Raw genomic sequence first — 24720 nt, forward strand, 5'->3', positions numbered from 1 at the left:
GGTGGTATCTATCTGCTGTCAGACAAAATAAACCTTTGACGTCACTGTTTTCAATGTGGCAGAAAAACCCATAGAGGGCAGCATTGTTACACTTTTCTGCATTTTGTGACTCATAACATGAAGTTTAAATTCAAGCTTTCATTTCTGCATTAATTACTTTTAAAAGATACAAATTAAAACTACTGCATTATTTTGTTGATGCACACTTCAGAACAGCAACAAAGCATAAACACGCTCATCAATAAGAAAAAATAAAAAAATGCACAAATTGAATACATTTTATTTTATTTGCATCTTTTTACGATGTCATGTCCTTTTGCCGAACATTTACCACTCCCAACATGTACTACAGTACATTTTATTTTCAACACTGTATGAAAAGCCAGGCATACTCAAAGCCGAGAATATAGCATGAGGTGCCACAGTAGTCTGCAAGCGAGAGCATGGAAACACACCTAAAAACATCCAACAGATCTTTCTTTTTCAAAATTCTAAACACAAAAATAACAAAAAATACTTAAAACAAGCACAAAATAAGCAAAGTCACAATTACTAAAGCAGCGTTACTGACACTCCAGCTTTAAAGCCAGCGAGGAAAGGAATCTAATCTTTACTAGAATCTGCACTTATATCTTATGCAATGAGTCGGATTCTATCATGTAATCCTTTTTGGTGGTTAAGATTTCAAACGTCATCAAATGAACTAGAGACATAAAACACAAAAAGATATAGCTTATAGCTTACTGAGATGTTCTTTGTTCCCAAGTACTTTTACAGTTTTGTTTTGTCATGCCACACTAGATCTGGGCCGTGCCGGGGAGCTCCAGCTCCAGCTCTCTGAGGTACTGGCTGCAGTTGGGGTCTCCCCTCACAGTTGGCGCCGATGGGATGGATCGGCCGGTGTGTGGGTCGACGCACCAGCACTCGCCCCTCTGACCATGGAGCGACATCTTGCACTAAAAAAGAACATTTTTGTTTTGTTGTAGTTTTGATTTTGCGGGCATCTACACTACAGCACTTCTTTTCTGCTGCTGGAGGTCCAAATATCTGAGCTATAAGCTTGGGCCTCCTCTAAATACTTGCATTTGATCAGGTGACTACACCCTCTGCTTATTGCCCTCTTTCCCAAAAATGCCTAATATCACCTGTTTGAGGTTATACTGCCCCCTCTTGTCGCAGTTGGGGATATGCAGGGCATACAGGTCTTCCAGGGGACCTCGGTTATCTCTGAAGGGCATCTTGGATATCCGCTCCAGAACCTGGTCGAGCTCCTGCTGACACAGAGTCTTGAGAAAAGCGGAAAAATAACCACAACAGTCATGTTCACAGGCCCATACAGTGTTTGTCTGCGTCAAATCGTTGACGTGAAACGTTGCACGCCTGCAGCATTAAATGTTCTGGGAAAATCGTTCCATTTATTGTCACATCGGTGGGATTTTAAATAGTAAATATGAAATCTCATTCAGTTAAATCTGTTCACACAAAAGGAAATCATCCCAGGACACATCAACACTAGGTTGTGTTTGCAAAGCAATCAGCACATTTTTTGACTGACTATAAAATCCCATATAAAATGCACGCACGCACACACACACGCGCGCACACACACACACAGACACGCACATATCCACACAATAAAGCTAAAGGGCTTCCTGTTATGAGCAATTGAATTACAATTCTTGCCAGCAATGACTAAAAGCTCGCCAGTGACCTCAGTTTTACCTCACGTTCAGCAGTGCCAAACGTCTTGTTGAGACAGTTATAAAGTTTCTGTTAAAGCAATAACCTTTAAATGGCATTTATAGTGGTTGGAAAATACCACAACGCTGGACAGAAATGGTTGGGGTTCACCGGCGAGTCCCAGCTCAGGGATACAGAGCAGGTTAGGTGTATTTAGGTGGATTAAAAACATTTGCTTTGTGCCATAAATCCTCCAACTGTCTGAAAATATTCGCTGTATTTCTCAATCGAAGTGCACTATTATCGTTTATCAACAGGTTCAAGTACTGGCTGTTCTTTCAACTATTTTAAAAGGCTGCAGTAACTAATTTTTCAATAAAATGAGTGAAACCTAGCAGCTGCTGTAGCAGAGGGAAGCAGCGCATTACTCCCATTGTCACTTCAGTGCATTGAAAAACTGTTTTTACTTCACGTTAAACATAACAGCTTAATCTGCTTAATTTAAGCATTTACAGTAAATGCATGTCATTGTGAAGATTTTAAACACTGTAGGTCGGTGCACAGACTTTTGTGTTTGATTCCAAGCTGCTCACGGGCAGAAAACTTTAGCATCACACACTTATCAAATCAGGCATCAGATAGATATCACTTATCAATGAAAACACAATACTATCTTTTAGTCAGGGTTGTGAAAAGTAAGGAAAGAAAAAAGCAAAATTCTGAAACTTTCAGGTTAATAAACTTTAAGGATACCACTGCTAACTGGCCTTGATTTATGACATTTTCAACCATTTTAAATAGAGCAAAGGGATTTCTTTGGAATCCTCTCTCTCGTGGGGTACCCCAAGGGTCCATTTTGGGCCCATTATCATTTTCTTCGTACACTTTCCCCTTGCGGTTGGTTTCTAAGAAATCCAATCTGTCCAATCATTGTTTTGCAGATGGTAAAATATAGAAAAAAACGCATAAAATAAATGTTCTGATTCACTCCAGCCGTTGTTAAGCTGCCTCAGCGATCTGACAAACTGGTTGAATCTGAACCGTCTTCATGCCATTGAAAGTAAGATGGAAAATGTGTTTGATAGATCAGTTCGAAGGCTGTGCTGCCAGTGTTGGAGCTGGAGGGTTGGTTCCTCATCAATTTGTTAAACATCTGGGTGTGATTTGGAGAGTACGTTTATATTTGACAAACAGATCAGTTCTAGAGTCAAAACCAGCTTCCTCTCGTTAATACTGATGGCCAAAGCACATCTATCTTTTTAGGGTCTTAATAAATTGATTCGTGACACCGTGAATTTCTGAGCTCTCTTGTCATTATATTCCTGTCATCCAATCAGGTGAGCCTTGATATTCCAAGATCCAGACTTAGAAACAGAGGTAACTGTGCCGGGGTTCTGAAACCTCCACAGTTGCCATGGTAACTAGCATGTGCTTGCAGAACAGCATCCTGAAGGGAGGCAGCGCTGAAGCACAGCAGAGAGGGACGGACCTGGAAGCTGTGTTTGTTTAAGGTCAAAAGAAGTGACACATGTGACCTTCCATCCAAAATAATGATCTCTAAGAGTCACAAAAGTGAAAACATTTTTAGTAGTGGAGTCAAAATCACACCCTAAACTTGGGTATCATATGAATAGTGGCGAAGGTGGAATTATTGATTAACTTGTGTTTTTTTGTATATATTAGGGGAAAACTTGTGATTTGAAAGCTATGACAGCAATCAGGAGATATTTACTGCATCCATTTGTCTTTTTTTTTAATCATGATGTTGAGTTTGTGATATATATACACATAAAATCTGTCTCTATTTGTGAATATACAGTAATTTGAGAGATCAGACTTATACCAGCTAAAATTCAATTCAATTCAATTCAATTTTATTTATATAGCGTCTAATACAACAGATGTTGTCTCTAGACGCTTTCCAGAGACCCAGAACATAAAAAGAAAGATAAAGATACAAGGCTAAACACAGGCCTTTAAAACTTCTTTATTGGCATTTTGAGAACTTCATTGAGTGTCTGCTTAACAAAAACCGACCTGTTTGGGCCGAGTAGACTTCACCTCTTCCACCTTGTTGGTCTTCATTTTGGTCTTCATCTCCTGCCTGTGCTGGCGTACAGCGCTCTCTTTGGGCCCGAGCCAGGCCGTCTCTTTGCTGGGCTTTCGAATGGTCGGGATCGCGCTCACGCCCAGATCTGGCTGCAATTCCACAGCCTCACCTGCGGATGCACGGCAAAGTCAATCATATGTTCACCTTTTTGAGAAGTATATGTCATTTGTGTCATCAGAATCAGTGATCCACAGTAGTTAACAACGCTGCAGCCTGGGACAGGCCTGGCCACTGCTAGGTTTGAGTCTCACTCATGTTTCCATGGCAGCGTTTTCCCTAACAACATGGTCCGGTCTCACAAACACATGTCAAAACTGTTGATAAATGAACACAAAAGTTGATATCATCAGATACTTGACGTTTAGCTACAGCTTTGACATGTCGAATGTAACTTGAAATAGAAATGGACAAAGTTGCATGTAATTCTCTGACCAGGCTCCAGATTACAATCAGTTTAATGAGGTCCAGGCAGGATATACTTATCATGCCATTTGCAGTTTAAAATGGAAAAAAGTGGGATATTGATAAAAACAGATTGTAATGATCTGCAAACTATTTAAACTCTAAAACAAACTGATTTGAATTCCTTCCCATTGCCAGTGTTGCATGTTTGCTCCTTAACTAACAGCAATACAATGCGCATCTAGAGTAAATTATGTTTAGCAACTAAAACTACCGCAGAGGAGACACGTCTCTTAGATATGACAGCATGATTACTCTATCCTGCAGGCTGTGATGGACCGCTATTCACAACTTGTTGTGAGATTGTTCCTGACTGGACACCAGTAGTCGGCCCACACAGCTGGCTTTACAGCATGCTATTAATTATCTGGCAGATCGGTTTCATTAAACTATCTCGTGTTTTAATCCATGTGTTGGTGATGTCACTTTAAGAGCCTCCATCTGAGAGGTTAGGGTCAACAAACACGTGTTTCTGTGAAGTAATAGAATGTAGCATTCTACTTGTGTGTTACGAATCCTGGGCCGTGTCCTCATCGGACCCTTTAAATACTTTCTATTACAAGAGAATCCTTTAATGTGGGATTGAATGTCAGTGAGGTTGAACTCGGTCAGTTTTTACTCCTGCAGCAGAGAATGAGCTACAGAATCATGAGTAATAGAGTCAAGATTAAAAAGGTGGACTTTATCGTGTGATTGTCGCCTGCTGGTTTGTGAATTACTGGGATGAAGCATTGAGCTTTTCAATGGTGGCATTGCCATCTTGTGGCCGTCAATAGCGACACTGTTTGCATCAGCGCTCGCAACAGCTTTCCCCTAAGTCTGCAAAACCTGAAACTGAACCCTCTTTGACAGGAATAACGTATAGAAAACATAGTTGACTTAACCTGTTTCATTCTGTTGTGAGCATATGGTGCATAAATGGGTATTTAGATTTCAAAAAACAGCCAGCTGCAAGATTTAGCGCTCTCACCATCACCTCCAATCCCACTCCAGCTATTACAGGACTGACAGCAGACGGGAGACATCACTTCTGACAGACAAGTTGGTAAAAAAATGGACTCCTTTACATTTACTCCTCAAAAAGATTTGTTGCACGTATGAGTATACAAGGAAGGGCATTTTTTGAAGGCAGGCACTGGGGATTGACTCATTTTTTGAGCCTCTAGTGGTCATTTAAGGAACTGCATGACAAAAAAGTAAAACCTTTGTTCCCCTTTTGGGCTTGGGTATTATAGGGGATATACCTGTAATGACTGACTCATATTTAAAGTCTCAAATGGCTATTTGACGAACTGCTGTCTTTTGCTTTTCCACGTTTGCTTCATTTTTCAAGACCTAAGGATGGCAGGTATGAGGACACTACTGAGTGGCAGACAGAGGTGTCAAGTAACAAAGTACAAATACTTCGTTACCTTACTTAAGTAGAAATTTTGGTTATCTATACTTCACTGGAATAATTATTTTTCAGACGACTTTTTACTTTTACTCCTTACATTTTCACGCAATTATCTGTACTTTTTACTCCTCATTTCGGCCTTTAAAAAAAAAACTATCCAGTTAAATTGCTCCATCCGGATAGAGTGAATTTGGTTGTGGTTGTTTCAGATGTTCTTGTCCAGTTTTGTTCTTACATCCGTTCCCTCAGATTCCTGCAACTAAACTTGGATGTACATTCCAATAAAGGTTAGGATAAATGATAACATGCCTCTGAAGTTTGACTTTTTGCACCATTACAATACTTATAGGCAACTAGTCATCATATCTTCTGCTCTCTGGAACACATGTTAATGCTCAATACTACACATATATGGTTCTTTAATATATTTGCATTATACTAAGATGCATTCATTTTCAATTGCCTTTGTCCTTAATGGCTTTTTTTTCCCCTTACATTACTTTTACCTTTATACTTTAAGTAGTTTTGAAACCAGTACTTTTATACTTTTACTTGAGTAAAAAACTTGAGTTGATACTTCAACTTCTACAGGAGTATTTTTAAACTCTAGTGTCTATACTTCTACCTGAGTAATGAATGTGAATACTGAAGACACCTCTGGTGGCAGATACGACACTCACTATCCTCTTTTGATTCCAAGTTCAGATAAATGATTTTACTTCACATCTCTTCCTTGAGGGCCGTTAAACATCAAGGGGCCATCATGTACAACTCAACTTGTTGTTTCTGACAACAGAGCACACTGGGGCATTCATAAAGAGGGAGTGGAGGAGGAGTGTCTCTCTCTAAACCAGCTGATTTTACATTAAAAAAAAAAATCTTGCATGACACAAATTCTTCACATAGCTCAGCTTAGCTCAATTTTGCTGCAAGGAATAACATTTCAAAAAGCAAATAAACGTGCCAAGACACCATTTCTTTTTGCTGAATCCTTGCAGGAGATCATGTACTAGGCCACGCGGGGGTTTTACTGGACACCCAAATGAAAGAAGGGAAACGAGCCAAAGCAGTGGAGAAGGTCGAATGTTCGGCCATGATATGGATAGGTCAAAGTTATGTAGGCCGAGGTGTAAAGTGCCGACTTGTTAAATTAAGTGTGTGTTTTAGCAGCGGCGGTAGACGGAATGGGCACCCTGTGAGCCCAGCAAGAGGTAAATTTGGCATCCGGTGGAAGAATATGATAACAAAAAGTCTAAGACAGAACGGGAGAAAGGAAATTCCAAACGAAGCAATAACAAGTTGCTGGCGCCTTTCACCATCAGATAGATGTGATGTTGTTGGACCTGAGCTCTCTGTATGACGCTGCACTGTGCTCTCTGGGGGAAAGGGGCAGAAGTCAGCTGAATTCAGGTGTGTTCTTGCATTGTTCAGAAATATTAGTGGCCAGGGTGCCTTTTGTTTTGCCGTCTTACATAATCCCTGCAGTATCCAAGTGCAATACCTTCTGTCCCTTTTTACTGAAGAAACCCGAGACGTTCAGCTGAGTACACAGCCTGTAGACATCCACACATGACTGCACAATGTTAAACGACAGTCTCGCTGTTGAATGTACACCCACACATGCGAGCTCAGAGGGTCAAGACCCCACTTTCAGGGGCCACTAGGCCTCCGCGGTCCAAGCCGCTCCACAGCAGTGAGCTGGGGATCAGCTCTACCAACAGAGCAGCAGGCCTCCTATCCAGTCTACTGCTTGACTTAATCCCCAAACAATGCTCTGAGAGGCTTCCTTTCTATATCTGATCCATGTCAGATTCCCAGGTGGCACGTAGGCCAGAGGTGACATGCCTGATTGTCCAGATTCTGGTCAACTAAGCAAATGGCCGACTTGGCCGGATCGTGGAGAGGGGACTGGTTGCAAAAGTGGAGAAACAAACACACTAGCATCCATCGGATGGATACAGATACAGATACACCCTTGTTGGGAAGAAGGGATGTTTACTGCCATCTCTCAGATCCTGAAGCAGCTTCTCTATGCATCAGTTGTTTTAAAAGTGATATATTATCATCTTTTTCTTCTTCAATTTTGCATGAATGAAATATATTTTGGTCAAAATTTCGAAGAGATACAGCCCAACAGCAACTTTTTGAACAGTTTGTAACAGCTCTGTCGCTCTACTCAGCCTTCCACACGGACTGGTCCTGCAGCCTTCTGCTTCTAACTTCAAAGGTACATTAAATGCAACATAAAGTAAAACTGCTTGGAGATAAACATAGAGAAGATGAATAATCCTACCAAAGCTCAAGACTCCTTTAATGACCATTTTTGTTTGATTTTTTTCTATTCTGTGCGGCCTCACAAGGTTAGAAATCTGGCTTTTTGCTTTGCCAGTCACTTCAAAACATAAAAATACACTCTCAATCACAGAATAGTAATTGTTTTAATGATATGTCTTTTGATTTATGACATTTTCAACCATTTTAAATAGAGCAAAGGGATTTCTTTGGAAACCTCTCTCTCGTGGGGTACCCCAAGGGTCCATTTTGGGCCCATTATCGTTTTACATACAGAAGAGTAATTGTTTTAATGATATGTCTTTTTTAAAGAACCAAACTACTGGTTAAATTTCATTTAAAGGAATATTTTATTGCTTTTAGGAAGTGTTAAGAAGTGCTCAGGGATAAAGCTAACTAGAAAATTATAAACTGTGAAATGTATTTAATTATATTTGAACATCAGAGCAACTTTTATGTTAATTTATGAATATGGAGTGAGGTTTAAAGCAAAAAGTTATTTCAAAACTGAATTTGAAATCAAATGATGTAACCGTTTGAACCTTGACTCAAAACAAAATGGGAAAGAAAAAGAAGGAACCAAGAGAAAATTGTTTTAAATAAAAAGGTTCCCTCATGAGTTTGGGTAAGTGGGATTAGCCTGCATCCAAAACAAAACAATCTATTTAAATTCTATAAAGTGGAAAACTTTTTTTCTTTTTTCATTTAAAAAAAAGAGGATTGAAAGGATTTTAAAAAGTTTGAATCCTCTCAATTCCAGTCCTTAATCTGCTTAATCTGAGGTGTGAAATAGGTTACGTGCCACTGACAAAAGCCACTGTGTAGATTTACTGCAATCCATAATCCATTACAAGGCCTTGTGGGAATGTTTTCTAGAAACACAAACTCAGCAGAGTGCAGATATATTTACCTTCCAGGCTTTTTGGCCCAACAACAGCTTTCTAAAAGCAGGTTTTACGCACGCTCTGGCACGTATGCGCGCACAGCGGCATCCAAACCCGGCTCACGACCGGCAGCGCTCCGTGAACTCTGTGCAAGACCCGAACTAGGGCAGGAACCTAAGCAAGCTTGAACACGCCACACTTGAAGAGCTTCACATGGAGCTACCACCGACTATCGCTCTCAGCCGTGGAGATAAGAGCCGTGGCGCAAATCTATCGGGCAAGAAAAACAGGTTAAAATTTCAGACACAAATCGTGCTGTTGAATGTCCAACGCGCACTCTAGATGACGATCTTTCAGTTAAATAGAAAAACTATGCAACTGTTGTCGGTGTCACATTATTGGATCCAGTCTTGACACTCGTAATCTTAAAGCGTTCAACTAACAAATGAAGCAAAGATGACAACTGCCGGCTGGTGTTTTCCTCCGCAAGCCGGCTCTTCTTGCCACACGCCGGCTTGCGGAGGAAAACACCAGCCGGCCGAGTCCTAACAGTAAGTATTGTCGCCCTGTTGTCATCCTTTTTGGTAAAATGTAACCAAACTTTCGAGCGTTAATGCCGCTTTGACGCCATGTTTTCCTGCTGGGCGCGTGGTGACTTCATTCGCGCCCACTGGAATCGATAAGGGAATCGTTTGCAAAAAAGGCAAACGATTCCAAGGAATTGTAACACTGGGAATCGGTTCTTAATAAGAACCGGTTCTCGATTCCGATCCCTACTAGTGACTAATGCCAGGGCTCACCCAGGAACTTTGTCATGTTATGCTGCCCCCGTGTGGTCAGGCGTGGTATTGGTAAACGGAGCGTCTTTAGCCAAATGTTTTAAAATACGTTACATTAAATTTAGCAGTAGTTTTTGTCCAAAGCGACTCAGAGCAGAGGAATAAAATCACGCCACAAAAGCATCGTAGTTAAAGAGTTAACAGAGAAGTTAAATTAGCATTCAAATGAGTGGAGATAAGTGTCGCTAAGCTATGAATTAAAAAAGAAATTAAAAAGCAATGTCTGTCAGTGATAATAATGCAGTTACTGGTTGATGACATAAACATTCTTAACGTTTGTATCTTAAAAACTTAAGACACAGATGTCTCCACCCATGACGGAGGCAAAAGAGAAATTACAGCATCATTTTAACTCTAACTTTTAGCACGCCTATCTGCACTACAAGTACGTCCAGAGGAAAAGCTCTTGTTGGGGTGAAGGTTTCGGCTCTTTCAGCAGGACAAGCACACGTCCAAAAGCAACCAAGAACCATATTTGTGGGATGTTTTGTGTATGTGTTTTCATCCTAACTTTAGCTGTTTATTGCCTAAGAGTGTTCAAAACTGACACAAGTGGTTAATTTGTATTTGAGGGAATATTTTTTAAAGGTTTCTCTTAAAAGTCAGGATTCCAGTAATTCTGTCTCTTTTCTAATTGTAGATGGACGTTGTGAGGTCTTTGTCGATCATGGTGATTAAAATATGGCATTATATGCTAATTTCTCTACAGGAGAACCTCAATCTTTCTACAGACACTATGGATTAAAAAAACACTGAGTGAATATGATCATTTCCAAAAGTTATATTCATATATATATATATATATATATATATATATATATATATATATATGTATGTATGTATGTATGTATGTATGTATGTATGTATGTATGTATGTATGTATGTATGTATGTATGTATGTATGTATGTATGTATGTATGTGTATATATATATATATATATATATATATATATATATATATATATATATATATATATATATATATGTATATTAGGAAGCCAAAAATCCCCGAACAATCATAAATAAATCTAATTTGTTGTGGGCAATACTAGATCCCCCCTTACTGCTTCCTTAGCATTTAAGAGGGGATGGTGCTGCCAACATTGGCGCATCTGTAGACCTCTATACAAGCAGATATTTTGGGAATCTGCTGGTAGAGGGAAAGATATAAGCAAAGGTCACAGAAAAGGGTTGTTTTGTTTTTTTTTTTCCGTCAAATCAGTTTCGAAGAGCATCATTTCCAAAGTTTTGGCTGAAAATAGATAATTCACGCGTGGAAAGTTTGTGAGTGAAAAGCAAGAGAGTTGCTGATCTTTCCAGGAGTGGGCATCCCAGCAAAGTTACCCCAAAAATCAGCTTTTGTGATTATGAGAGGAATATAAAGAAAAGGAAAACCACATCTCAGACCCTACAGGCCTCACTGAGCATGTTAAAAGTTAAAGTCTGCAAGAGCAAGACTACAAACAAACTGATTCAAGTACAAGTACAATTTGTTTGCAACCACTGCCAGCAGAGCCCGTTTGGTATAAAAAGAACAGGAAAGCATGACTGAGGTTTGCAGAACTGCATCTGAACAAACAAGAAGACGACTGAAACCATTCCTCATAGACAAATGGGACCAAAGTGGAGATGTTTGGCCTCGACACCCAGAGTTGTGTCAAACAGCAAACTTTTGCAAACAGCCAAAATGCTCCCCACCCACTGTCAGGCACGATGAGGGAGGAGTGGTGTGGACTAGATTATTCTCACATCTCCAAAGTGAATCATGCAACAGGACATGGACCTGAAACACAGTAAATCCACATAAAAAAGAATCAATATTTTCTAATGGCCTAGACAAGGTCCAGGCATGGGGGTACTTAGTATTTCCCAAGTGTTTTTGTTGTGTTTTTTCCTTTAAAATAACTAAAGACACAGCGAAAAAAGTTGTTTGTTAATCAGATTATTCATAATCAAAGAGTTGAACTCAACTTTTGCACATGACCGTGTAGTGTAATAGATAATTAGTTTGGATAGTAGTCTGTCTGAAGATGTATTTTCAAAGTGCAGGTGACCAGAGGAGAAACAAGACTTGAACTTTGCAGGAGAAACACGGCATAGGAGCGAATGTTGGATACTGTATCCGACTTTAAAAAGCAAATGCTTTTGTCACTTTGTGTCATCATAACCTCTCAATCCGCGGCGCACCTCAGTGTCAGTAGCATATCAGACGGTGTTTGCACTGTCTTAAACCACCCTTGACCAGAATGGAGGGTGGGAGTCACTCTGGTTCTCAACAGGCACGAGGAGATTCTTGGCAGGGATACGCCTGAAGTCAATGCCTCGGGGAAGATGGCACGAATAGCCGTTTTGAGAGAAGCCCGGGATGGGACTGAGGGGATTATCTCAGAGCTATTTCAGTCCTGCGGGGTCGTCTAGACACCCCCGCAGGTACACAGGAATGCCCCTTGTGAGCTAACAATGTTTTTCCAGCGGCAAAAAGGCTCAGGCAGCTTTTTTTATCTGCTTGTTTTTTTTTAACACCTCGTGTGTTCCAGCAAAACCTCGGGCTCTCCTTTGTCATGATCAACACGTTAAATGAACTCTGGACTAGAAAAGGGCTAGTTTAACACCCAATATACAGTTGACAGTATCTTATAATTCAGTGAAAGCACTGAACATGTATTCTGATTCATGTAAGCAAGAAGCTGGACTCTGTTTAAGCTTTTTTTTTTAAATATACTTGCTCTCCGTTGAGATCATTTATGGTTTGATTCCAGTCAAAACAACTAAACGCCCATCCAATCTGATTAAAGGAACCTTTATTTGGGTCCAGGTTTCCGAGGGAATGGAACTTCAAATGATTCTGCGCATAAACAGTCGGGGTAGTGGGAAACTTGTGGGTGTTTTAAAAAAGTGAGGCCTTTTCAGCCAAAAGTCCAAGAATCCTTTTTTTAATATTTGGCTTTATATTAAAATACACTCTTGTTACCATCAAATCATTCTTATCATCAATATCTTAAAGGTTTAACCAGTTCACGGGTTCATATCTGATTGCTACTGTTAGAGGGAATATCTTGTGTTATACTCCACACTTCGCCACATGAAGTCATGGTCATTTTGCAATGAAATTTAAGCTCAGCATTGAAAGTGCAAACAATTATCTTTCAGTCACTATTCTCAAATTTCTTGAGTCTTACAGATTCAATCCCAAGATAACCAAGACGCCATGAAAACCTCCAGCAAATAGCTTGTTTGTTTGAAAAAGCACATGTACATAAAGAAGCAGCACTGAAACGGGTTCTGGCTGGACTCCATCACAAATTACCCACATATTCACCTTAAATCCAGACAAGACAACCTCGGTTCTAGAAAAAGTGAGGATACTGAAATAAAAGCAATAAGAGAATGCCAATGCCAGGAAATCATTTTAACTCATTTCAATTAAACTGAAACAGAGAAAGTCCGTTTTTAATTTTCAAAGGTAGGATAAACAATTCTACGCTAACTCTTGTTGTCAAATCCCATGAATATCTCCCCACCATCCACTGTGAGAAAAAAAAAAAAAAATAACAACTAAAATGTGTTTTATATGCAGCCCCAGCTCCTTAAACAAACCAGGGGGCGGTGGCGCTGCCGCCCAGTCCATAGCAAACATTGCACCAGCTGATCACAGACACGGGGAGGGTTCAAGTTCAGGAAAAACACCAAATTAGTCACTGACGAGACGTGGGAGGAAGGAAGGAGCTTCAGACGTGACTTTACCCACAAATGCCCTTACCCTGCCTTTAACCATGAACATTCATTTTGGATTAGATGGATGCAAAATGTTTAAAAGGAGTTGCGACTGCAGTGAAATATTCACAGTGACTGTGGTGGTTTTCCAATCTATAAATAATGAAAGCTGAATAATATTTTCATTAAGCTACCATCAGTAAAAATAATGATAGTTTACGAATGTTTCATTTTGGACTTTCTGCTCAAAGTGATTATTTTAAGAAAGGTTTTTAAGAAAATGGTTTGTAAAGCTATTTTTGAAGCTCATAAGTGCGATTGACTATCTGTTAATGTTTCTATGCCTTTTGTTGTTTCTTTGCTTTTCTATTCTTTTTGGTTTTCTGGAGGTCGGTAGCCACAAAAAGAAAGTTTGTAATGTAGGATAGGCTTTTATAAGCAGTTTGCTTCAGCCTATGCCTTTTCAGTCATTGTTCAACACATGATTATAGGTTTTGTGTGAAATGTTAATGTTGTGCACAATGTTTTTTGATGTTGTGTTGTTTTTGTGTTGTCATGACTGAATAAACTTAATTCATTCATTCATTCATTCATTATACATTTTAAAATTGACACAATTTCCTAAGATATTGATAACATTTCTGTTTCTTTAGGGGGCAGAGCCAGACACTTAACTCCACCCCACCTGTTTCGTCCAGGGGGCTGTGCATCTCTCGAAATTACAACTTTGTGATAAGTAATTCTGAGGTACACCGGATGTTGCATGATGTGAAGATGGTTGGTGATTAAAAAAATAAAAATAAATAGGAACGTTGGATAACCCCCTTTTTGATCTGGGTTTGTGATGTCACAAAAAGGCTCAATGAATGAGACATTTTCAGATCCAAGCGACTCAAAAACTATATGTGCATTTGTTACATTTTCATAATGGATGTTACTTCTTAGTTTTACTGCTGTACTTGTTTGCATTTGTATATTCTGAATAGTAGTTCAGCAAAGTTTGTCAGACATGAGGCCAGGATTTGCAGGAACAATTACTTATGAAAAATGATGAACTCATAACTTGTTATGGACCAGTTTATATTGAGAGTTTTGGATTTAGACAAACACCAAACTGAAAGCACTTAATTAATAGTGAATAAATAGTAAATTGTGAAATGAATGAGAGAAACTCAATAAGTCAGCTGCCATCGGTCAATACTTTTTTTTTCTTTTGGCAAATGTATTCATATTACATTGTTGATTCATTATTTTTGGGACTGAATCTATTAGCAAATTGGTCATGAGGATAATTTAATCTGCACCGAAAGCCAAAGATGTTGACCAGAAATCAATGTTGAGTTCAAAACTTGTCGCAAATTGCTAGTCGCTTTTTTTTTTCATAATCTTTAAACGTTTTCTATCACACAAGTTGCTCTGCTTCCAAATGAACTTTGAGGTAATCAATCAGTGATATTGCACAGAACAAGCTGCAATGTTTCATTTCATGAGAGCACACACTGAAGCACAAATCTTAGTAATTCAGATAATAGATATGGATAATCACCATCATAGTGGCAATTATATTTCTAGCTTCTGTTGCCAGTTTTTACTTTTACTTTATCTGTTTATTTTTCTCTAGATGCCTTCAGCTTTCTTATCTAACCGTTTCACCAAACGTTCTGTTTCCCATTATCCTGCACCGACTCATTGCCCCTGTAATACATGCTCACTTTTTGTTTTTGTTGTTTCATTTTTTGGCCGCCAGATTCTTGTCATTATTGGTCGCCTCGTCTTCTACTTCTGCCCAGTTCACTGTTTTTGTTTGGAAATTGATTTTAAACTCCAAGCTTCAGCTCTGCCTCTGGTTTGTTTTGGTTAAGTTTATTTATTTCTTTATCTGGCTGCCTCGCCACTTGTGTCTGCATCGAGGGGTTCTTTCTTCCACCCAACCTTGTGGCAGTTTTACATGAGATGAAGAACCACTAAATTAATGTTACGCTACTGAAACCTACTCAAAGTGGTGCAACAAAGAACAGCATTCAGAGCCCCGTACAGCTTAATTTGGTTTAAAATCTTCAATTTTCCACTTTTGCTTGTCGATCATGGTTAGATTAAAATAGCTTTATCTAGCATTATCACTTCTGGCCACCTGGGGGCAGCATGTCACTGGAAAATTCATCCGTCAGCCTTGGTATAGTGAAAAAATTAATACACCTCTAGAGGTCGAAAGTGGCATTACAAGACATGGCATATGGTATTGAAAGTACTTATTTTGTCCACAGCAGCGGCAGGCTTATTTTCCCCCTTGTGGTCAGAGCTGGTATTGCTACATAGAGTTCCTTTAAATTATGATCTGAATAAATTTACTGCTGAATCCACTCAAGCTCATTTAAGATGACTTGATGTAAAGACACCATTCATGATTATATCATCATACTTAGAGATTGTGAAACTACAAGTGTTGCTTTTAAGATGAGGAAGGTTTAGTTTATTTCAGACAAACAATGGCAATTTACATCCTGCACATATTGAAGCAGCATGGCTCTACGGTGAAAGACTACAGCTGGTTTCCAAATTATTAATGACAAATTAGTGGTGTATATTTTGTTCATAATGTAAACAACAGATTGATAGAGTATCAGATGTGTAGCATCTTCAACTTTCAAATTGAAGTCCTGGGTCTTCTTTGCTGTAGTTTATTTTTTTATGTTTATGATGCATCAAATGTTTGCAGTTGGTGAAAGGTCTGATCTGCAGGCAGGCCAGCTCAGCAGCTGGGCTTTTCAACTAGGAAGCCATGCTGGTGTATTGGATCCAGTATGTAGTTTGGCATTGTCTTGCTGAAAGATGCAAGACTTTGCTTGAAAAAGATACTGTCCAGATGAGAGAAGTGGATGTTTTAAAATATGTATATGTCTTTCGCTATTGATGTGTCCTTCCCAGATGTACGAGCTGCTCATTCCCCTATGCGATCAGAGACAAAACTTTTTGACAACATATCTCTTCTTCTTTGCGTGAAAGAGCTTTAACCTGTATTTGTAGACGGACGGACGGTCGGCGCAGTGAACTGTGATGTTAGACGGGACAGGAAGCTCCTCTGAACGCCTGCAGTGATTTCCATTATGGTATCGTGCCTGTCTTTAACGCAGAGATGTCTGAGGGCCCGAAGGCATCCGATATTGATTTTCAGCCCAGCCCGCTGCACGCACCGAGATTTCTCCAGATTCTCAGGACCGTTTGATGGTTTTGTACGTGGCAGCTGATGACAGGATGCAATTTTGCGCTGAGGAGCATTATGCCAAAAATTGCGTCACGATTACAGAGGAAGGCAATAACCACTTCTATTTCTCAGAGACTTCACCTCTCAACGCTCGTTTTAAACTTAAACATGTTATTAACCCATTAGCCAAATACCCTGACCAGCTTCCTTTAGGTGTTCTTTTTTAAGTCCCTCTTATTTTATCAGAACTGTAAAACGGACAATGAAATTGACCTTTTCTGTTGTTTTTAGATCTGTTGTAACGGCTTAATTTTTATTTGTTTACTTATTTTTACCCAGCATTGACATATCACCTCCTGGATGTTGTCTTTGTTTGTTAGTCTTGAAACTATGATGTAGCCATAGTGATGCCTTGATGTTTGGTTTTGCAGCTGAATCAGTGACGTGAATTTCAGGGGAAGAAGTGGGATGATGTTGCTCCGATACTATACTTATTTATCTCAAAATAAGCAAATCCTGTTATTAAACCAAAGCAGGGGGTTTTCTGCAAACAGTGGAAGACAACAGGAAAGCAGGGAAATGGAAACAATTACGTAAAATGATGGCAGTCAGCTTCAATAACTGCAACCAGGAGGACGTGTTGCTACTGAGGCAAACCTTGTTACAACTCTTGTGGTCCCTGTTTCGATCATTTTTTGAAAAATTAGCCAGAAGAGTTCCTGCAAAGTGAGGAATGTGATGTTTTTCTTTTCCATACATCACTACAACTGCATATCTTTGTGTCTTACTGTCTATTTATGGACAAGAGACACTTCGTATTGAACCCTAAAACCAAGTCTCACTGCGTTTTCACTTTGAAATGCTTTACTTTCTTTTGAGAGTGGCATTTACTGATATTTACTCTGTACAATAAGACTTTTCATTGTGAATTTGTAAGAATTAACGCCCACCAAGAGTAGTACTTTATGAATTATAGTGTATTATTGTAGAATAAAATAGTATATCTGGAATTGACTGTAACCTATAGTTTCTTACTGTAACAAAATACAGCTTTATCAGTAAAGCATTACACTGTTGCATCATATAAAGTTTGAATCTGACTCTGTCTTTATTAATAATTATGACCACTACTAGTAATTCATGCTCCCTGAACGTTTTGAACCTGATGAATTCTGATACTGTCTTGGATTCTCTGATCAGACAACCATTTGGGATTTTTCTTCTTCTTTTTTTGCAGATAATATCTCACCACTCTCCTTCCAAGCTTTAATAACATGTTGAACCGTTCTTTCTGCAGTCTCCTTAGTTGTTTTTGTTTGTTTATTGCCGGTGATTCAATTTTCCCCATTCAAAACACATTTTTGCACAACCAAATGGAAGTGACTGCTGTTTTAAGAGATGAGAAACTCCTCTGTGCATCAGATGGGTTTTAAATAACTTTTCGCTCCTGAAACATATCAATCACTCCGGTACTTTTCCAACGGAAGGCTCGCGCCTATTTACTTTGTTACATTTATTTATTTAAGGCAAAGCAGCGTAAATAAAGATCTGGCTGTTGTTTGCACCAAGCCAGAATCAGTTAGGCTAAAATCCTACAATGAAGAGAGTTTCTCTGCTGAGAAAAAGTTTCAATCTAGTAAAAGAAATCAATTAATTAATGAATTCCTCCATATTGTTCATGCTTTTGCTCCTATTTGTTCTCAAGTGTGAAATAAACCATTCGACTTATTTCAAGGTGTCAAATCAGCTCCCCTAGATACAATCATTTTATAATTGTCTTATAAAAAGACTGTTTTCCTTCCTATTTACGGATTAATTCCGGGAATATAGGAGATGCAAAAGGATGGTAGCCAGAACATTTGCTTTCAATGTTCCAGAGGCCCCTCTGAGCCGATTGCTATCAGGGATTTACTTCCTCTTTTTTGCTGTGTGTCAGAGAATAATTTATTCAGGAAATCAAATCTGCATAGTCTCATGCTGTGCCAAATGAAAGCAGGAGAGCAACCATCTGGAACATCTATGAAGTTATCTAACAAAAACAGAGGAGGCAATAAGAAAAAAAGGAAGGGGGGGAATGGTCAGAAGCTCATGAATGTTTGATGGAGGTGATCCTGGAGCAGTATGTGAGAGAAATGCGAAGGGAATCTGTGTTTTGATTGAAAACGTTAAAGGTTTTGGAGGCTATTCAGTCTCGTTGATTGAAAAGACTTGTCTTCTAACCTTGAGAGAGCTACGCACTTCACTTGGACAGCTCGCTGCAATGCTCTCTGCCTCTGTCTTTGTCAGAAATCGCTCTTCCATCTGCAGCGCTGAGGCTTTTCTCCAAAAGAACTCCACTTGCAGCTTTCAGAGACGATCTCTAAGCTTTTACTGCCTGTTGGATGCATCTAACTAATCCTCAGACCTTTCAGCCTGCAAGACGGAGCGTGGCCTGACCCGAACCTGAGGCAAGAAAAGCAACGACATGTTGAAAAAAAAAAGAAATTGCCTTCTTGCAAGCAAGCCTTTACATGATGTTTCCAAGTACTGTGATCTCTTGTTTTGCTCTTATGTAATGATGCAATCCATGTCTGTGTTTTTCTTGCTCTCTGACAAATCAAGCCATTTTCATGGTTGATTGTTAAGCGGGTGAAACATTTTCATCCTTTTGTCACAGTGCTGGTACTACAGAGAGCAGTGTTGCACTGCATGTTGGTAGTTTCCCTGCGTTTTAGGACTTAAGAGCCAAAATAAACACTTGTCAGTCTGGAGGTAAACTCTGACAAAGCACGGATTTGGAAATGAGTAAAAATCACACCCCGGCTGGCTCCACTGGACGCTCATTGACTGTTTGCAGCCTCAAAATCAGCCCGGTTAATGAGGCTGTTTGCTTTCCTTCTTCACCGTGACCTGTCCCTGTTTAAACACACGAGCCTGCTGGCTGCTGGCTCCGGGCTGCATCGAGCTTTCATTGTGACCCCCCCCTGTCTGCAACATCTACACATCCAGCTCCATTTTTCCCAAGTTGCACATTATAGTTACTTCTGGTCAAAGCTTAAAAGTCCACTTTTCCAATCAATGCAACATTCCTCCTCCTGCTGTCTCCCTGTTGCTTTCTCTCCGCTCCCCTGCAGAAACGTCAACATCAATACTACAATGTTTTTTCTGTCGATCCAAGTACAAATTCAGAGAATTTTGCAGCCCAGTTGAGCTGTTGCAGTGTTTCTTTTCTTTTTTTTCTGAAGAGGTTGAACTAGGAAAGACAAGAGGGCCAGCTGCTTGGAGCACAGCTGAGATGAGATCCTTTTGTTTCTGCTGCAACACAGAATACCACCCTGCAACATAATGATTATGATTACTAAGAAAAAACTAAAGCAAAAAAAAAGAAAAACGGCATGGGAAGTGGTTTCAAAGTAATTCTAGATGGCTTATAATCATTGAAAGGACATGGAAAGCATGCCCCGGTGTCATGTGTTATAAATATCTGGGGGGATATTGTGTAATAAACAGGAAAGTGGTCACTAGAACTTAAGTAATGGTCCCTTCATGACAATGCAAAATGCTACACTACTCCTCAGGCTGCTGTCTAGACACTGTCATTAAAAATTGATTGAGGGAAAAGCATCTTTTCAGTGAACTGACTGACCGCTGGTCTGCTCCCGGTGCTCCTGGCTGTAAGTGGCCGTCTCCACGTCCACTTTGCGCCGGCACTGGCCCTGGCCCTGCACCAGTTGCTCCAGGGGAAGCTCCGAGTCGGGCGTCGGGTAGCAGCGCAGACCGGTGGAGCACCTCGGGGTGTACACGCCGCACGTCTCGCCCTCTCGCCGGGCGCACACGGGGCAGCACCCGCAGCCCGGCTCCCGCACGATCTCCGCGCAGGGCTCGGTGAGCTGCGGGCAGAGCGCCTGGCGCTCCGCGCTGCAGCTCGGGCAGCGGAACACCATCTCGGCCAGGGAGGCTCCGCACAGGGAGCAGCCCAGCAGCAGCAGCAGCAGCAGCAGCCTGCAGCTGCACGACAGCATGGTGACGGCTCTGCTCAGCATCATCACGGGGTTGATCTAAGGCGATCCCAAGTGAGAAGAAGAGGGAGAGAAATGTGCACATGAACAGGTGAAGCCGAGGGCTGGGTGGTCTGCTGGGTCCTACAAATTCCCAGGTTTTGCTCTCGGGGCCACTTATGGGTGTTTGAGGCGCAGATTTGTACAAATTCCTGGTTAGATTTACACAAACTGACCCCCCCAAAAATAATAATAATTGCTTGTTTTCATCGTTTTTTCTCAGGGTACCACATAGTGGTTCACACAGACTTCTGCAGGTCATGAAGTGTTAATCACTTCCCCTCATGCTTTTTTTTTATTAATTAATTCTTTCTTTTCTTTTCTTTTCTTTTTTTAAACCACGTGGTGTCTAATGAGACGACAGCTTAAGGTTAAGAGGTGCCACTGTTTAATCCATCAGCCCAGAATAAGATCAAAGCTGTGGCAAATTGTGGCAAAAATCTTACATTTTTAGTGTCTAACCTCAGAAAATAGACCTCAGTGTGCAGCCATCGAGGCAGGAAAAACTGGAGAGAAGAATCATTTCTTTCAGGTCCAGATCACTAGATTTCAATCCACTATTTCAGGTCATGTAACACAAATAGATAAACTGACATTGAACAGATCCCACACATTTACAACAGCTGATACCCAGAGGTAAAAGTTGGGAACTATTTTCAGGTAAAGGAAAAGAAAAGCCCTTTACATGTTGCTTCTTTATCAAGTCAGTCTAAGTTGCTTAAATTTGGTGAAATCATGAAGCTGACACCAAAGACACCAGGCTCCATTTAAACATACTTTCCTAACTTTTAAATCAAAAGGTAACACACCATCAGAGCTCTGCTTATAATACTCTAATTCCTGGTGTCTTTTGTTGAAAACACCCATTAAAGTTCACATTGCTGCAGGAAAAAGTGTTCAGTCAAGATAATTGTATTCCTACGGTTGTCTGTTACTGTGATTTAGATGAAGATCTAGTCATATTTTATGGCAATTTACAGCAGAAAGGGAGCTTATTTCCAGCAATCCCCCCTGACAAGTGATTTTTCATGGATCTGTCCCCATTATCTGATAGCTAATCCAGCTATTCAGACAATATCGAGCCCCATGTCCTATATAAATATCAGCTTAATATAATGGAAATGAACATATCATCACTGTCATGACCATTTCTAAATGTTCCCACAGCTAACCTGCACTTTTACTTTCCAGCTCGCTCCTATGTAATCATGACTTACCAAGAGAAAAGGAGTTTCCTAATTGGCTTTTGGGAAGCTCCTTTTCCCTTAATATAAAGCAGATTGTATTTAAAAATGAGAGCGAGGGCGGAGAAAGAGGGATGTGAGCCTGAAAGCGGTGCAAAGAGTCGCTGCTGTCTCAATCAGCTCCTTCTGCAGCCACTCCAAGAAGGACAGAGACAAAAGGACTATGTGCAGAGCATTCCCAACGTGGAAAGATTGTGGCTGACGTGTCTAATGACACTCAATTAAAAGTTGCCAGCTGCGACCAGTTTATACCTTTATACAGTGATGGTACTGTGCACTGCGAGGTTTCCTATCGATCTATGAGGCCAAGTCTCGAGGTGTCATGCCTGTCCACAGAACAAGCTCCTGTTAACCCCGTCCAGTGCTATCCACTAATAGGTGTTTATCCAAGAGCTCAGAAATAGAAATGGCGTGTGTAACCTTACCCCACGGATATAAATGCAGATTATTGTGTTTTGTGGGTGTACTCTGATTTAATATTATTTGCCCCTATTCACGATCTCCATCCTCGTTTCACCTTGGGGAGGGGGATGACATGGAGAAAGGGTGCATTTGATGCTGCCCAGCATCTCAGGGGTGTGAGTCAGGGGGATGCCCAGAGGGCTGTTTGCACATAGAACCTCATATGTCATTTTCTGAAACCAAGGATGGAAAAGAAGCAGGGGGAGAAGGCCCGGCATTTTCTAAATATGAGCCTGGGGGTGAGGATTTGTGTCTGGGATGGTCGCTGGCTAATAGGTCGAACAGGCCTGCGGGATCTGCCCATGTGTGCAAAGTAATCCCCACCAAGGTCAGTAACTTAAATTCCTCCCCATGGAATTATTAAGCAAACACACAGTCTGGATAAATTTCTCATTGATAGAAGAAGGTATGGAATTACCGATGGGTCGAGGACACATAACGGTATATGTTCCTTCGTGTGTACACAGTGGAAGTTTACATCCAAGAACGCATCAGCTAAATTGCAGGACAAACTCTATGCTCAGTCTTTTAATAACATCTTATTTTAAGCTTGTATTTATTATTCATGGAGCCGGTATAAACCCTAATTAATAGTGTTGCACAAACAAGAATGTGTTTGCAGCCTCAACGCCTCATTCAAAGAGGTAAACACACGTATCTAGCTCGAACACATTGCTAAATTTGACTTTGTTTCTCAATGATGCAAAACATAATGTGAAGTACAGTAAAGATTACTTCACAGCTGTTTCTGGGTTGTAAATGCATAAATTAATCTGCATAAAGAGAACAAAATCAAGTGTGAGACCTGCTGTTGTTAGTTTTGGCACCACTTTGTTCTTACTAACTGAAAGATAACTGAAACATGAAAGTATTAAACGTTAAAGAATTACTCTGTGCTGATAGAAGCAAAGCTGAACATGATCTGGGCCTGAGTAAAAGCAAGTCACCCGGTTCATGCTTGCAGCAGACGCACAGCTGGATCGTGACCTCATTTTGTGAGTAACTAGCTGTCAAAACTAGTTTTCATGCATGCCCAAGTGAACCAGCTCTGCATGAGTCTCTTCAGCAAGCACAATGTGCTGCATCCCACAGAATGGAAATGTTTACCAAATTGCAGTACATAAATCCCTACATGGAAATGTTCACCTCACGAGTCCCAAACGGAAAAAATGCTCATGTGTGTGCACGAGCATGTGTCTGTGTGTGTTTTTAAATGTGTGTACGCACCCAAGTGTTTGTTTGCTGCCTAGCAACAAGTGATGCATGTGCAAATTAGGAAAGTTCTTGCTTTATTTGCTATTGCAAATCACTGTGAAGCCACAGTGTTAAGTTTTCCCCAATAAAACATAATAAAGACCTGCTGAAAAATGCTTTCCTAATGAGTTAAGTTAACACATAGGTTTATAGAAGTTCCTAGCCTCGTAACATAACGCTGATCTTAAGACACTACACAAATGCGACTGTTTTTACTGTAACAAACTCAAATTTTTCTCAGAAGAAACTCCTAAAGGCTTTTTTTCTGCTGTAGTTAACATGTTTCAAACATGTGCTAACATGCAGTTTATACCGTACTTCCAAAACATTTGTGTTTTTATTAACGCACCACTAATTACATTCTGACTTGATTTCAATCCTCAGGAATCTGTTCACATTATGTAATGTAATGCATAAATAATAATACTTGGACAACCACTAAACTCTGGTTTTAATTAGCGCCATGACATGTATTTATTGGAAAAACGTCTGCCAACAGACAGATGTGGTAAAAGTCTAAGGTGTGTAAATGTGACAGCAGGAATTTATGAAAACCTCAGTAACTCAGAGTATGAAAATATTTCTAAAACTAAAAGAGAACAGAAGTCTATATGGCAGTGCGGTCTGTCAGTCATCCAGATCATGGTAATCCTTTGCTCTTGGAAACTGGAGAAGAAGTCCATTTGTCTTTTATTCAAACTTTGAGAACAGAACTCTAGTTTTAACCTTTATTGGATCTGCTGGAAACTAAGTAAAATCGTAAAAGTAACTACAAATATTTGTTACAGCTGCTCCGTTTGTGAGATATTAATATCTGGATGGACTAGGGCTCGTTAATACCTTTGGGATGAGCTCAGTTTGAACTTTGCAGTTTCAATTTGCACTTTGAGCCTAGGCTCGTTGCTCGCTGCGCCCCCCAGTGGTGACTTACGGCAGCGCAGGAATATATCTTCGCGCACGTCGCAGTTTCTCACAATTGTGAACAGAAAATTGTAGTTTATAACATGACGTACGTATTTTTCCCATACTGACGAGTTAAAGTGAAAGTAAAAATAAGTAAAAGAAAATAAATGTCAACTTATTTTGGTTTTGTGTGGTTTTTGGTGTATCGCGGCCACCGTAGGCGCTGCTCTGGTCATGTGAC

At 40.1% G+C, this 24720-nt stretch overlaps 1 protein-coding gene across 2 annotated transcripts; it reads right to left on the reverse strand.

Annotated features, from left to right (window-relative positions):
• Positions 1 to 262: 262 nt before the first annotated feature.
• Positions 263 to 20651, reverse strand: igfbp2a (insulin-like growth factor binding protein 2a). Of its 2 annotated transcripts, none has more exons than XM_061716105.1 (4): positions 20205 to 20651; positions 3742 to 3899; positions 1146 to 1286; positions 263 to 956 (listed from the first exon to the last, which is right to left on the reverse strand). In XM_061716105.1, the coding sequence occupies exons 1-4, from the start codon at positions 20602 to 20604 to the stop codon at positions 798 to 800; spliced, it is 858 nt and encodes a 285-aa protein (XP_061572089.1). In that variant the 5' UTR covers positions 20605 to 20651; the 3' UTR covers positions 263 to 797. The 2 variants fall into 2 exon arrangements, with proteins under 2 accessions (XP_061572089.1, XP_061572088.1); XM_061716104.1 differs by having other exon boundaries at positions 3718 to 3899; positions 20205 to 20649.
• Positions 20652 to 24720: the final 4069 nt, after the last annotated feature.

The sequence above is a fragment of the Cololabis saira genome, chromosome 24, assembly GCF_033807715.1.
Source record: "Cololabis saira isolate AMF1-May2022 chromosome 24, fColSai1.1, whole genome shotgun sequence".
Lineage (NCBI taxonomy): Eukaryota > Metazoa > Chordata > Actinopteri > Beloniformes > Belonidae > Cololabis > Cololabis saira.

Excerpts from the sequence above, each read along its gene's own strand:
- igfbp2a (XM_061716104.1), bottom strand. The coding sequence starts at position 20,604 with ATGATGCTGAGCAGAGCCGTCACCATGCTGTCGTGCAGCTGCAGGCTG. Across the intron at positions 3,900-20,204 it reads GCACCGGGAGCAGACCAGCG|GTGAGGCTGTGGAATTGCAG; the intron begins GTCAGTCAGTTC and ends GTGCATCCGCAG. Across the intron at positions 1,287-3,717 it reads AGTCTACTCGGCCCAAACAG|ACTCTGTGTCAGCAGGAGCT; the intron begins GTCGGTTTTTGT and ends GCTTTTCTCAAG.